The sequence below is a fragment of the Henckelia pumila genome, chromosome 4 (assembly GCF_033568475.1).
Source record: "Henckelia pumila isolate YLH828 chromosome 4, ASM3356847v2, whole genome shotgun sequence".
NCBI lineage: Eukaryota > Viridiplantae > Streptophyta > Magnoliopsida > Lamiales > Gesneriaceae > Henckelia > Henckelia pumila.
In genome coordinates, this window is record NC_133123.1 from 34,488,567 (window position 1) to 34,503,958 (window position 15,392).

General features: G+C 35.9%; 1 protein-coding gene across 1 annotated transcript; it reads left to right on the forward strand.

The window, feature by feature from the left end:
- Positions 1 to 1,514: 1,514 nt before the first annotated feature.
- On the forward strand, positions 1,515 to 14,892 carry LOC140864833 (probable uridine nucleosidase 2). The gene is made up of 9 exons (XM_073269216.1): positions 1,515 to 1,650; positions 1,771 to 1,886; positions 2,519 to 2,578; positions 3,387 to 3,572; positions 3,646 to 3,750; positions 3,823 to 3,919; positions 13,698 to 13,805; positions 13,890 to 14,025; positions 14,465 to 14,892. The coding sequence occupies exons 1-9, from the start codon at positions 1,605 to 1,607 to the stop codon at positions 14,571 to 14,573; spliced, it is 963 nt and encodes a 320-aa protein (XP_073125317.1). The 5' UTR covers positions 1,515 to 1,604; the 3' UTR covers positions 14,574 to 14,892.
- The last annotated feature ends 500 nt before the right edge of the window (positions 14,893 to 15,392 follow it).

Below are 15,392 nucleotides of genomic sequence, written 5' to 3' on the forward strand. Positions count from 1 at the left end.
TTACTCAAAAATTATTATTCTAGGCATATGTCAAAGGTGTGCAACAGTTTAGGCCTTTAGGGTGTCCAGTGGCGGATCTAATATATGAATGACATGCACCCTAACATTTTTTAAATTCTTTTTTTTAAAAAAATAAAAAATAAAAATGTTAAGATCAATACATTAATCCACCAACATTCTCGAAGCTAAGAAAGAAAATCAGACAAAGCGTTCCAAGAAATAGAATCAATACAAGCAGTAGCAAATTTAGCTAATGAGCGAGAGAATTAGTCTGACGCTTAATGCGTTGTAAGCCCTCAAGCACATCCTCCAGTTTTTTAAAATTCTCAGTATTATATACGAAGTGTTTATCTATTATATATATACATATATATATAAAAATTAGTTAAATTAACTTGATAGTCAAGACAGTGTTATTAAAACCGGACCGAACCGGCCGGTTATAAATTAGTTAAATTAACTTGATAGTCAAGGCAGTGTTATTAAAACCGGACCGAACCGGCCGGATCGACCGAGAACCGGTCGCCGGTCCGGTCCGGTTCTCCCCTAAGAACCGGAAAATCGGTCAGAACCGGTCAAAACCGGTCAAAAACCGGTTGGACCGGTCAATAACCGAAAAACCGGTTCAACCGGTTGAACCGGTTTTTTGAATTTTTTTTTTTTTGAAAATTTAAATTTTTATTTTTAAAACTTTAAATTTAATTTTTTTATGTATATACATTATTATTTGAAATTTTTACTTCATTAAAAAAAATCATTTTAATAGTTATTGGTTTTTTTTAAATTAAATATTTTATTATTTAAATAATTTATAACTATAATTGATATTTGAATATATTTACATCTTTATTTAGCTTTCAAACGATGACAAATATATATTTTTTGTCTATTTAAATATATTTTTGAGTTTTTAAAATTTAAAATATATTATTTATTATATTATATTATATAAACGGTTTTCCGATTGGACCGTCCGGTTAAAACGGTCCGATCGGTTGGACCATTTTTTTTAGGTAGATCGGTTCGATCACCGATTTGGTTATAAAAACACTGAGTCAAGGATATTGCTTAGATGTCAGAAAATAATAATTGGGTATTATTATTATTATTAAAATAAAAATTGGTTCTTTATTGAGTTCTCCAAACTTTCATTAATTGTTTTTATAATATATTATGATACCGTTTGGTATCATGGATGAGATGTACGATAAATAAATAAAAACATGATGAGATGTGGATAAGCAAGACATATATATAAATAATATGTTATTTTGTATGTTTTTTATTTTGTAGGATTATTGTGTTTGTTCTCTCAATTACCATTGTCAATTTCACACAATTTTACTTATATGACACTCATCATTCACTAATACCATGGGTTAAGAGGTATTTGTCATCAAATCTACATCTAAAGTTATATCGGGCCATAAGATATCATTGGGTTAAAAAAAAAAATGAAAAAAATATAGAATGAGTAAAATTTTGTGTCTCATAGCACTTTCATCTAGCAAACGGTGCCTATTAGTACAAATTACAATCAGGGCAGGGGTTGGGGGCCTAAAAGCGGTGGCAATTAAATTGATCATTGGCTCAGAGTTTCAGACATGGAGGAACGCAAGAAGATCATCATTGACACGGATCCAGGAATCGGTACTTTCCAGTTTAATTCTGCTCGAAATAGCATTTTCGGATTTTTTTTTTATAAAAATTTGTGGTTCTCCAATTCTTTCCTTTTTGATTGATATATATAGAGGAATTTTGTTTCATCAGATGATGCTATGGCAATATTTTTAGCGTTGCAATCACCGGAAATTGAAGTGATTGGGCTTACCAGTATTTATGGCAACGTATACACCACTCTGGCTACCAGAAATGCTTTGCATTTGGTAAATATATAAATCTCTCGCCTTTTTATTATTTTTTTGCTCTGTTGATTTTGGATTTTGTCGAGGAAAGTAAACCCAGAATGTTTACTGGGAAACGTGAATGAAAGGGCGTCCGAATCTTGATTCTAGTTTAGGTTTGCGGTTTGCTAATTATTGAGCTATATAGTTGCTTATATGGTATATTACATTAAGGTTCTTTTTATTTTTATTTTTTAAATTTTTTGTTATAAACCGTAAATCACCATGTAGGGAAGGTAAAAGGGAATGCAGAGAGGATGACTTTATTCAAATGTTATGCTTTATCCATTCAATTGCTGTGGTTTGATATATCATATATGTGATATGTCTTTTCTTAAAGTGATTGTAAATAAGACGCTAATACTGATGCAGAGACTGGAGAGGACCACATCAGTTAGTGTGCTTCATTCAAAATTAAAATGTAACCCGGTTTTCTGATGGGCTGAAATCCCTCAAATGTCTGGCTGAATAATTTTCTTTGAATGATGTTTACTCTTAAGAAAATAATTATATTGATAGGCCAAGGTGATCACTGACACAATGCCTTAATTTTGTCATTCAGTGAAGTTCACTAATTTCTTGTTGACGATTTTTGTAACTTATATTTCCTACAGTTGGAAATTGCGGGGAGGCCAGATATTCCTGTTGCTGAAGGATCTCATGTGACGCTAACAGTATGTTCTATATTATAATATACGAAAAGTTTTTAGTTCAATCACAGAAATGTTATACTATGATATCTGCTGTTAGTTGTATTTCCCTGCCCATTCCATTATAATCTGTTTTCATCTGAAGCAGTAACAAATATGCTCCAGAAACATTGAGTTCCATATATAATTATGAGGCCAGCTCGTGAACGTTTTTCAGGAATGAGGAACACTTTTATCCAATATAAAATAGGTTGACGAACTTTGAGCATGATGTGTTATTTTAATATGTAAGGGTAAAGTTCAAATTACCTGATGAATTTGTTAGAATTCGCGTATGTTTACTGATAAAACTGAGTTTCCAAATGTCGTGGCAGTTAGTCGACAAAAAACTTGTCTGAGATTCAGTGGACGTTGACAGACATGATAGAAAACAACATACTCATCATGAATTTCATTTTTTCTGCAACAAAAAATTCATGGCTATTAGGTACCCCTATTATATAGTGGTCGAGTAAACTAATTGATGCATTATGTCACTTTCTGCCAATCTCTATTCCTTAAATCACTTCATAATCATGGTAGCAAAACTTCACAACATTAATTCTAATAGCCATGCCTGGAAGCTTTCATCCATCAATACTGATGTTTAAGCCCTTACATATTTAATGAGCTCAGGATGTTTGTCTGACTGCCGTGATTAGTTCGTCTACCTGCCTGCTTGATCCTTTGCTAATCTTCTTCTTTTGCTTGTTTAAATTGTAATACCTGTCTGTTGAACTGATGTTAACCAGATCTTGGGTAGTATGATTTCTAAAACTTTTTTCCATTAAAGAAAGGTACAAAACTTCGAATTGCTGATTTCGTCCACGGCACGGATGGATTGGGAAATCAAAACTTTCCTCCACCTAAAGGAAAGCCAACTGAGCAGTCTGCTACAGACTTCCTTATTCACCAAGCTAGTCTTTATCCTGGGAAGGTCACCGTGGTGGCCTTGGGTCCATTGACAAATATTGCACTGGTTTGTTTCTAGCTGCAAACAGTTTTGAGATTTTACTTGGATCATGCTTTCCAAGCTTAATTGATTTATGCAGGCTATTCAATCAGATCCTGCATTTATAAAAAATATTGGGCAAATAGTTGTTCTTGGTGGTGCATTTGCAGTAAATGGGAATGTCAATCCAGCAGCTGAGGCAAACGTAAGATATTCAATTGTTCACCTGAATTTCTGTTGAGCAGATATAATTATCATGGTTTTACTGGTCTCCCAGATTTTTGGGGATCCTGATGCTGCAGATGTTGTATTCACAAGTGGAGCTGATGTCTTAGCTGTGGGAATTAACGTCACCCATCAAGTTATTTTAACTGGTAATTCTTGTGTTTGCAACACTTTGTGCTTTAAAGACCAAATTTTGTCCACCCTATGTTGTAGTAGTGGTGTCTTGGACACATTCTTGGATGAGGGAGACCATAATTGTTTGTCCTAACTACTCGGGAATGCCTCTATTAATTGTTTTATCCACTGGTTCATAACTCTGGTTCAAGTTAATGGTATTTGGTATCCATTCCTGTTTGCCATTACAAATTATGCCACTTGACATAGCCATTGAACATTTTCTTTTCTAACCCACCGCCCATGGAAGGTTAAATTTTCTGAATGCCATTGATAGTGATATTGGATTAAATCATTCAGCTGTTCTACTGGCAAGTAATAGGAGGTACTCAGTAATTCTGGCAGTGGCCAGGCAGGGTTCGCGGTTATTGTGCTAACCCTAATGGTTTGCCTGCTCTGATACCATGTAAAGTGTAAACAATGAAAGATTGGGAGAATCTGATAATGTTTATTGATGTATATTCAATACATTATATAGATTACAATGGGGATTTAAATCCCAAGAATTAAGGTGTAATAAAATCCTATCTCAACAAAAAGAGGGAAATCAAATATCCAATAAAATCCCCTAAATAATAAAAATTTAAATTTTAAAAGTTAATTTAAATAATAAACTTTACAAATACAACTGAAACGCCCTAGAACTACTAAATGCGGAAAAATTTTTTTTTTTTTTTTTTTTTTTTATACTATACTATATACATATACGCCCATACATATATGTATAAACTTTAAAAATAATATTACAAATAATAACTCGCTTAATAAAATAATAAACATTTATTTGATAAAATCTTGAGTCGTGCAATAGATAAAATAATGTCAATAGTGAAAATTCATAACTTATGTCTACTAAAATCATGAAAAAAAACAATAATTAATCATAACCAATGAAAACATAAAAATATTCTAAATATATAACTCATGCATAAAATCCTAGCGAGACGGTCACGGGGCCACTGCCATGCTCGCTCATACGTCCTCGCCACCGGTAGGAGCTACATCATACTCACCTGCACCATATAAGCGTAGTGAGCCTAGGGGCTCAACATGTCTAATCCTTTATATCAAGGTTAAAAGTAATGCATCACGTAGATACTAATACATATACATGTACATGATCATGCATGGAAACATTTTCATAACATAAACGCTGAATCATGAATCATAAACATAACATAACTTTCTTCATCATACATAACATAATTGAGCATGTCATAAACATAAAAACTGAGTATGGTCATATCCATGAATGTGACTAATAACTGTGCCGACTGATCAGTCTAAAGAATCATCGTACGTGGCGGTGGATAAATCCACCTCTATGCTGGTAGTAAACTACCTCTGTGCCAGTGGTAAAACCACTTCTATGCCGGTAGTAGAACTACCTCTGTGTCAGTGGTAAAACCACTTCTATGCTGTCACATCACTTCAATTTCCATAAAATATTTTTCATGCTCAAATCTTAATCATAAACACATCATAAAATATTTCATGTATGCATGCACTGAAAATTTGTCCGTAATATATATTTAATTAATTTTAATAATAAATATACTTTTACTTAAAATAGACTTCATGCATAAAAATAATTAAATATATATTCCGGACTTAATTTATTTTCATGGATTGGTCCAGACTGCTGATCACTCACTCTAAGCCCATTAAACTTAAATAAAATCCAATAATCATATTTTAGCCCAAATAACTTAATTAAACTTAACTTGACCTAAATAAAATATTTAAGCCCAATTACTTAACTTAAGCCCAATAAAACTCTAGACTGGCCCAAAATCCACTGACTGACCCAAAAATTCCTGTGGGCCTACGAGCCCATAAAAATCATTGGGCTAACTTAAATATAATTTTGAAAGCCCAAATAAAATTATTTAGAAGCCCAAATAATTTTATTTCTAATTAAATGGCCCAAAAACCCATTAAAACATTAAACATTTTAAAATTAAAATACTCGAGCCCGGCCCACCTAGCCCGGACCCGGACCTACCTGACCCAACCCTAGACCCTACTGACCCGACCCACTACCCTGACCCGACCCGGAACCACCCAGAACCCCCAACCCGATCCCCCCTCCTCTCCTTACCTTCGGCCGTGCGAGCAGCAGCTTTCCGGGGCTTCTGCCGCCGTGCTCCGGCCGTCCCCTGGCCGGAGCACCACCACCTACCCCTAGCCCTCTTCAAGACGTTTCCAACAAGCTAAAAACCAGCCCAAACCGATCCCTAACGAAGGAGAACGAAGCAAAACCATCTATCCCTTAATCTGCTCGCGTCCTGCGCGCGACGCCGGACTTCCGACCGTTCGGCCGCCCAGCTCCGGCCACCACTGGCCGGAGCACAACTTGGATTACCTTCCCCTATGTCTTGTGGTTCTAACCCAACTGGAATCAGTCTAAAACACGCCTTATGGACCGAGAACGACCCAATCTCCCAACATCGCTCAACCTGCGCACCCTAGGACCTGTTCTGAACCAGCTCCTCTCCTGGCCATGCATGGCTCGAACCACTGGACCCAGCTCGACCCTAGGCACCCTAGGACACCCCTTGACCGAGCCACAACCTCTGAACCGAACCATGTTGGTTAAAAAACGTGAGTATGACCATGTGTCCACCAAATTATGCAACAAGCAACCAAAACTCCCATAGAATTCGAAATATTCATGAATAATTCTGAAATAAAAATATCATGCATGAATAGTAGCTTATATGGTGGTCAAATAAAAGTTTTAGACATGCCTTTGATTTTTAAAACGAAGCTAGACCGCGTGAACGACTCCGGGACGACGGACCTACGAAGAACTCGAATTTTTCTTGAATAAATCGGCTATGGAGGCTGAAATCTGCTGTGGGGCGTGAAGAAGATGATGGAGAAAGGTTGGAGGCAGCTAAGGAAGTTGTCGGCTGATAAGGATTTGTGTAGGGTATAAATTGATTTGTTTTGGTTTAAATAGAATAGATAATGATTTAAATAAATAATAAAAATCAACATAAAGATAATATACCAACAAAACTTTATTTAAAAGTCCTCATAATAATAATAATCTGATGTAAAAGCATAAATCCCGAAATTAAAATTAAGGGAATTTTTAAAAGTGATTAAAAGTCATTATCTTGGCTAATTTTGGATAAAAAGGACTCCTAAAATTATATAAAATCAAATACTAAAAATTTTGAGATAATAAAACTCAAAATAATATTTTAGGGCTCTAAAAAGGCTCATAAAATCATTTGGGTGGAAAGTTGTCATCTCGTCCGTCCACGGTCCCGTCTACGCGATCAAATATTTAAAATACTAAAAATCATAAAAATCACTAATTATGGGTTAAATGCTTAAAAAAATAAATTAAATCATGCATATAAATCACATAATAACACATAAATTCATTTAACCCTTATTTTAAAAATTAATTTCTCCTAATTATGCATGCGAATTTACGTATTAAAATTCCGGGTGTTACAATTCTCCCCCCCTTAAATTGAATTTCGTCCTCGAAATTCGACGGAATCTGTCTGGGAGGCATTCTGTACCACCACATATTTCTTTACGTAAATCGCAATGCATAACTAAGGGTTTCAAAAGTCTTACTGAACATGAAATACTTAAAATTAATACATATGCTCCTTCTAAATCTTATTAAAACATTTAAAACTTACAGACCAGTAGCAGGATTTCTGAGCTTCACGTGGCAGATGGACACCCTCCGAGGACCGTGCTCTGATACCAAATGAAACGCCCTAGAACTACTAAATGCGGAAAAACTTTTTTTTTTTTTTTTATACTATACTATATACATATACGCCCATACATATATGTATAAACTTTAAAAATAATATTACAAATAATAACTCGCTTAATAAAATAATAAACATTTATTTGATAAAATCTTGAGTCGTGCAATAGATAAAATAATGTCAATAGTGAAAATTCATAACTTATGTCTACTAAAATCATGAAAAAAAACAATAATTAATCATAACCAATGAAAACATAAAAATATTCTAAATATATAACTCATGCATAAAATCCTAGCGAGACGGTCACGGGGCCACTGCCATGCTCGCTCATACGTCCTCGCCACCGGTAGGAGCTACATCATACTCACCTGCACCATATAAGCGTAGTGAGCCTAGGGCTCAACATGTCTAATCCTTTATATCAAGGTTAAAAGTAATGCATCACGTAGATACTAATACATATACATGTACATGATCATGCATGGAAACATTTTCATAACATAAACGCTGAATCATGAATCATAAACATAACATAACTTTCTTCATCATACATAACATAATTGAGCATGTCATAAACATAAAAACTGAGTATGGTCATATCCATGAATGTGACTAATAACTGTGCCGACTGATCAGTCTAAAGAATCATCGTACGTGGCGGTGGATAAATCCACCTCTATGCTGGTAGTAAACTACCTCTGTGCCAGTGGTAAAACCACTTCTATGCCGGTAGTAGAACTACCTCTGTGTCAGTGGTAAAACCACTTCTATGCTGTCACATCACTTCAATTTCCATAAAATATTTTTCATGCTCAAATCTTAATCATAAACACATCATAAAATATTTCATGTATGCATGCACTGAAAATTTGTCCGTAATATATATTTAATTAATTTTAATAATAAATATACTTTTACTTAAAATAGACTTCATGCATAAAAATAATTAAATATATATTCCGGACTTAATTTATTTTCATGGATTGGTCCAGACTGCTGATCACTCACTCTAAGCCCATTAAACTTAAATAAAATCCAATAATCATATTTTAGCCCAAATAACTTAATTAAACTTAACTTGACCTAAATAAAATATTTAAGCCCAATTACTTAACTTAAGCCCAATAAAACTCTAGACTGGCCCAAAATCCACTGACTGGCCCAAAAATTCCTGTGGGCCTACGAGCCCATAAAAATCATTGGGCTAACTTAAATATAATTTTGAAAGCCCAAATAAAATTATTTAGAAGCCCAAATAATTTTATTTCTAATTAAATGGCCCAAAAACCCATTAAAACATTAAACATTTTAAAATTAAAATACTCGAGCCCGGCCCACCTAGCCCGGACCCGGACCTACCTGACCCAACCCTAGACCCTACTGACCCGACCCACTACCCTGACCCGACCCGGAACCACCCAGAACCCCCAACCCGATCCCCCCTCCTCTCCTTACCTTCGGCCGTGCGAGCAGCAGCTTTCCGGGGCTTCTGCCGCCGTGCTCCGGCCGTCCCCTGGCCGGAGCACCACCACCTACCCCTAGCCCTCTTCAAGACGTTTCCAACAAGCTAAAAACCAGCCCAAACCGATCCCTAACGAAGGAGAACGAAGCAAAACCATCTATCCCTTAATCTGCTCGCGTCCTGCGCGCGACGCCGGACTTCCGACCGTTCGGCCGCCCAGCTCCGGCCACCACTGGCCGGAGCACAACTTGGATTACCTTCCCCTATGTCTTGTGGTTCTAACCCAACTGGAATCAGTCTAAAACACGCCTTATGGACCGAGAACGACCCAATCTCCCAACATCGCTCAACCTGCGCACCCTAGGACCTGTTCTGAACCAGCTCCTCTCCTGGCCATGCATGGCTCGAACCACTGGACCCAGCTCGACCCTAGGCACCCTAGGACACCCCTTGACCGAGCCACAACCTCTGAACCGAACCATGTTGGTTAAAAAACGTGAGTATGACCATGTGTCCACCAAATTATGCAACAAGCAACCAAAACTCCCATAGAATTCGAAATATTCATGAATAATTCTGAAATAAAAATATCATGCATGAATAGTAGCTTATATGGTGGTCAAATAAAAGTTTTAGACATGCCTTTGATTTTTAAAACGAAGCTAGACCGCGTGAACGACTCCGGGACGACGGACCTACGAAGAACTCGAATTTTTCTTGAATAAATCGGCTATGGAGGCTGAAATCTGCTGTGGGGCGTGAAGAAGATGATGGAGAAAGGTTGGAGGCAGCTAAGGAAGTTGTCGGCTGATAAGGATTTGTGTAGGGTATAAATTGATTTGTTTTGGTTTAAATAGAATAGATAATGATTTAAATAAATAATAAAAATCAACATAAAGATAATATACCAACAAAACTTTATTTAAAAGTCCTCATAATAATAATAATCTGATGTAAAAGCATAAATCCCGAAATTAAAATTAAGGGAATTTTTAAAAGTGATTAAAAGTCATTATCTTGGCTAATTTTGGATAAAAAGGACTCCTAAAATTATATAAAATCAAATACTAAAAATTTTGAGATAATAAAACTCAAAATAATATTTTAGGGCTCTAAAAAGGCTCATAAAATCATTTGGGTGGAAAGTTGTCATCTCGTCCGTCCACGGTCCCGTCTACGCGATCAAATATTTAAAATACTAAAAATCATAAAAATCACTAATTATGGGTTAAATGCTTAAAAAAATAAATTAAATCATGCATATAAATCACATAATAACACATAAATTCATTTAACCCTTATTTTAAAAATTAATTTCTCCTAATTATGCATGCGAATTTACGTATTAAAATTCCGGGTGTTACAATTCTCCCCCCCTTAAATTGAATTTCGTCCTCGAAATTCGACGGAATCTGTCTGGGAGGCATTCTGTACCACCACATATTTCTTTACGTAAATCGCAATGCATAACTAAGGGTTTCAAAAGTCTTACTGAACATGAAATACTTAAAATTAATACATATGCTCCTTCTAAATCTTATTAAAACATTTAAAACTTACAGACCAGTAGCAGGATTTCTGAGCTTCACGTGGCAGATGGACACCCTCCGAGGACCGTGCTCTGATACCAAATGAAACGCCCTAGAACTACTAAATGCGGAAAAACTTTTTTTTTTTTTTTATACTATACTATATACATATACGCCCATACATATATGTATAAACTTTAAAAATAATATTACAAATAATAACTCGCTTAATAAAATAATAAACATTTATTTGATAAAATCTTGAGTCGTGCAATAGATAAAATAATGTCAATAGTGAAAATTCATAACTTATGTCTACTAAAATCATGAAAAAAAACAATAATTAATCATCCAATGAAAACATAAAAATATTCTAAATATATAACTCATGCATAAAATCCTAGCGAGACGGTCACGGGGCCACTGCCATGCTCGCTCATACGTCCTCGCCACCGGTAGGAGCTACATCATACTCACCTGCACCATATAAGCGTAGTGAGCCTAGGGGCTCAACATGTCTAATCCTTTATATCAAGGTTAAAAGTAATGCATCACGTAGATACTAATACATATACATGTACATGATCATGCATGGAAACATTTTCATAACATAAACGCTGAATCATGAATCATAAACATAACATAACTTTCTTCATCATACATAACATAATTGAGCATGTCATAAACATAAAAACTGAGTATGGTCATATCCATGAATGTGACTAATAACTGTGCCGACTGATCAGTCTAAAGAACCATCGTACGTGGCGGTGGATAAATCCACCTCTATGCTGGTAGTAAACTACCTCTGTGCCAGTGGTAAAACCACTTCTATGCCGGTAGTAGAACTACCTCTGTGTCAGTGGTAAAACCACTTCTATGCTGTCACATCACTTCAATTTCCATATAAAATATTTTTCATGCTCAAATCTTAATCATAAACACATCATAAAATATTTCATGTATGCATGCACTGAAAATTTGTCCGTAATATATATTTAATTAATTTTAATAATAAATATACTTTTACTTAAAATAGACTTCATGCATAAAAATAATTAAATATATATTCCGGACTTAATTTATTTTCATGGATTGGTCCAGACTGCTGATCACTCACTCTAAGCCCATTAAACTTAAATAAAATCCAATAATCATATTTTAGCCCAAATAACTTAATTAAACTTAACTTGACCTAAATAAAATATTTAAGCCCAATTACTTAACTTAAGCCCAATAAAACTCTAGACTGGCCCAAAATCCACTGACTGACCCAAAAATTCCTGTGGGCCTACGAGCCCATAAAAATCATTGGGCTAACTTAAATATAATTTTGAAAGCCCAAATAAAATTATTTAGAAGCCCAAATAATTTTATTTCTAATTAAATGGCCCAAAAACCCATTAAAACATTAAACATTTTAAAATTAAAATACTCGAGCCCGGCCCACCTAGCCCGGACCCGGACCTACCTGACCCAACCCTAGACCCTACTGACCCGACCCACTACCCTGACCCGACCCGGAACCACCCAGAACCCCCAACCCGATCCCCCCTCCTCTCCTTACCTTCGGCCGTGCGAGCAGCAGCTTTCCGGGGCTTCTGCCGCCGTGCTCCGGCCGTCCCCTGGCCGGAGCACCACCACCTACCCCTAGCCCTCTTCAAGACGTTTCCAACAAGCTAAAAACCAGCCCAAACCGATCCCTAACGAAGGAGAACGAAGCAAAACCATCTATCCCTTAATCTGCTCGCGTCCTGCGCGCGACGCCGGACTTCCGACCGTTCGGCCGCCCAGCTCCGGCCACCACTGGCCGGAGCACAACTTGGATTACCTTCCCCTATGTCTTGTGGTTCTAACCCAACTGGAATCAGTCTAAAACACGCCTTATGGACCGAGAACGACCCAATCTCCCAACATCGCTCAACCTGCGCACCCTAGGACCTGTTCTGAACCAGCTCCTCACCTGGCCATGCATGGCTCGAACCACTGGACCCAGCTCGACCCTAGGCACCCTAGGACACCCCTTGACCGAGCCACAACCTCTGAACCGAACCATGTTGGTTAAAAAACGTGAGTATGACCATGTGTCCACCAAATTATGCAACAAGCAACCAAAACTCCCATAGAATTCGAAATATTCATGAATAATTCTGAAATAAAAATATCATGCATGAATAGTAGCTTATATGGTGGTCAAATAAAAGTTTTAGACATGCCTTTGATTTTTAAAACGAAGCTAGACCGCGTGAACGACTCCGGGACGACGGACCTACGAAGAACTCGAATTTTTCTTGAATAAATCGGCTATGGAGGCTGAAATCTGCTGTGGGGCGTGAAGAAGATGATGGAGAAAGGTTGGAGGCAGCTAAGGGAGTTGTCGGCTGATAAGGATTTGTGTAGGGTATAAATTGATTTGTTTTGGTTTAAATAGAATAGATAATGATTTAAATAAATAATAAAAATCAACATAAAGATAATATACCAACAAAACTTTATTTAAAAGTCCTCATAATAATAATAATCTGATGTAAAAGCATAAATCCCGAAATTAAAATTAAGGGAATTTTTAAAAGTGATTAAAAGTCATTATCTTGGCTAATTTTGGATAAAAAGGACTCCTAAAATTATATAAAATCAAATACTAAAAATTTTGAGATAATAAAACTCAAAATAATATTTTAGGGCTCTAAAAAGGCTCATAAAATCATTTGGGTGGAAAGTTGTCATCTCGTCCGTCCACGGTCCCGTCTACGCGATCAAATATTTAAAATACTAAAAATCATAAAAATCACTAATTATGGGTTAAATGCTTAAAAAAATAAATTAAATCATGCATATAAATCACATAATAACACATAAATTCATTTAACCCTTATTTTAAAAATTAATTTCTCCTAATTATGCATGCGAATTTACGTATTAAAATTCCGGGTGTTACAACAACACTCTTGCAAGATCTTTAATTTTAACCTCTTTTAACTAATGATAGATGGTTTTGCATTTTTCTTTTCAGATTCTGATCGAGATAAGCTGGCAGAAACGAATGCAAAATTCGCCAAGTATCTATGCAAGATTTTAGATGTTTATTTTTCCTATCATCACGAAGCGTACAGCACTAGAGGTCTGTTAGCTGGACCGATGATTAGATGCATTAAAATGTAAAAATTGTTTGTTAATGTCATATTTTACCCTGAATCTTGTGTAGGTGTTTACCTACATGACCCAACAGCTCTTCTTGCTGCCGTTGATCCTTCACTCTTTACCTACACAGAAGGAGTTGTCCGTGTTCAGACGATTGGCATCACAAGGGGTTTAACATTATTTTACAATAGACAGAAAAGGTAAATCCTTGCATCCTCCAAAATAACCCTGTTTCTCAAGTATTTCTTTTGCTGGTTCAAATGATTTTCTTAGCAACTAGTTGCCATCACATATTTTCTCTTTTCATTTTAGTTCCATCATTTAATAAACAAATTTGGATAGGCTGAAAGTGAGCGAAGGGTTCAAGGTTGAGGAAAATTATAATTTCAGCAACCATATACCCGAAATCATGTTTCCATTTTGTTAAATTCTAGCACCTTGAAAACATTTTTGGATGGTCTGGAAGAGTGCACCTGTGGGAGGTTATGAAAATTACAACTGAGTGAATAATTTATAGCATTTGGTGAATAATTAATGGTACTCAAAAGTTCATTGATACAAAATGACGCACATGGAAATGATATTTTTTATTGTTGGATTTCATGGAACTCACGCATTTTAACTTCCGACCTGGACAAGGTTTGAAGAAGTTACAGAGTGGTGTGATAAACCAACGGTGAAGGTTGCGGTTACAGTTGATGCCCCAACAGTGGTGAAAATGGTCATGGAACGACTCATACGTTCGTGAACTTTCTTGAATTGAGCTCTGCCATCAGTAAGACAGTTAGTGACAATATGTCATAGGAAACTGTACCTGGAAGGTTACGTTCATAAATTTCCGCCATCTCAGGTCCCATAGTTACAAATGAGTTTGGCTCCCTGTCTTGCTTGCAATCTGTTATTGAAATTGTAAATACAATGCTTTCATATTCAGGCTGATAAGCTGAGTGGTGGAGCGGCACTGAATCGCTCCATCCATTTGTGCAGCAAAAGTCTTTTGTTATTTTTCTTTTAAATATATATGATGCTTGCATTAAGAAATAGACCGTGCGATGCATTCAACGTGAGCGGCTGTAGGAATTGTGACATCTCTGTTTTTCAAAATATAAGCACAACTAGCAAAAGGGTGGGGCTAAATAAGCTATCACCATTTACAAATAATTTTAAAAGATATGTTGAATTCATTTGTTGGTCCCTCAAATTGTTTTATCATATTCACTTGACACATCCACAAAAATGTGGTGCCATGGTCAGTAGATTTCATTCCAGGTTAATAGGGAATTGGAATGGATATAAAGTTTCATGATCTTTACATAATCAACAAAATTTAATTCCATTTTCCAATTTTTTTGGTCCACGACGAAGGGTTACAAGCAAATTGAACTTGTTTTGGAGGTTTCACCACATTCGAGTGCTATATTTAATTCGTATTAGAAATTAGTGAACTTGATTGAAGCTAAATTATTCATATTATATAATTGGAATGCTACACTTCATTTATTTCTTAAATCGATTTCAAATTAGTTGCATTCACTATAAGCTCAAAACAGATTAATTGGAAAAAATT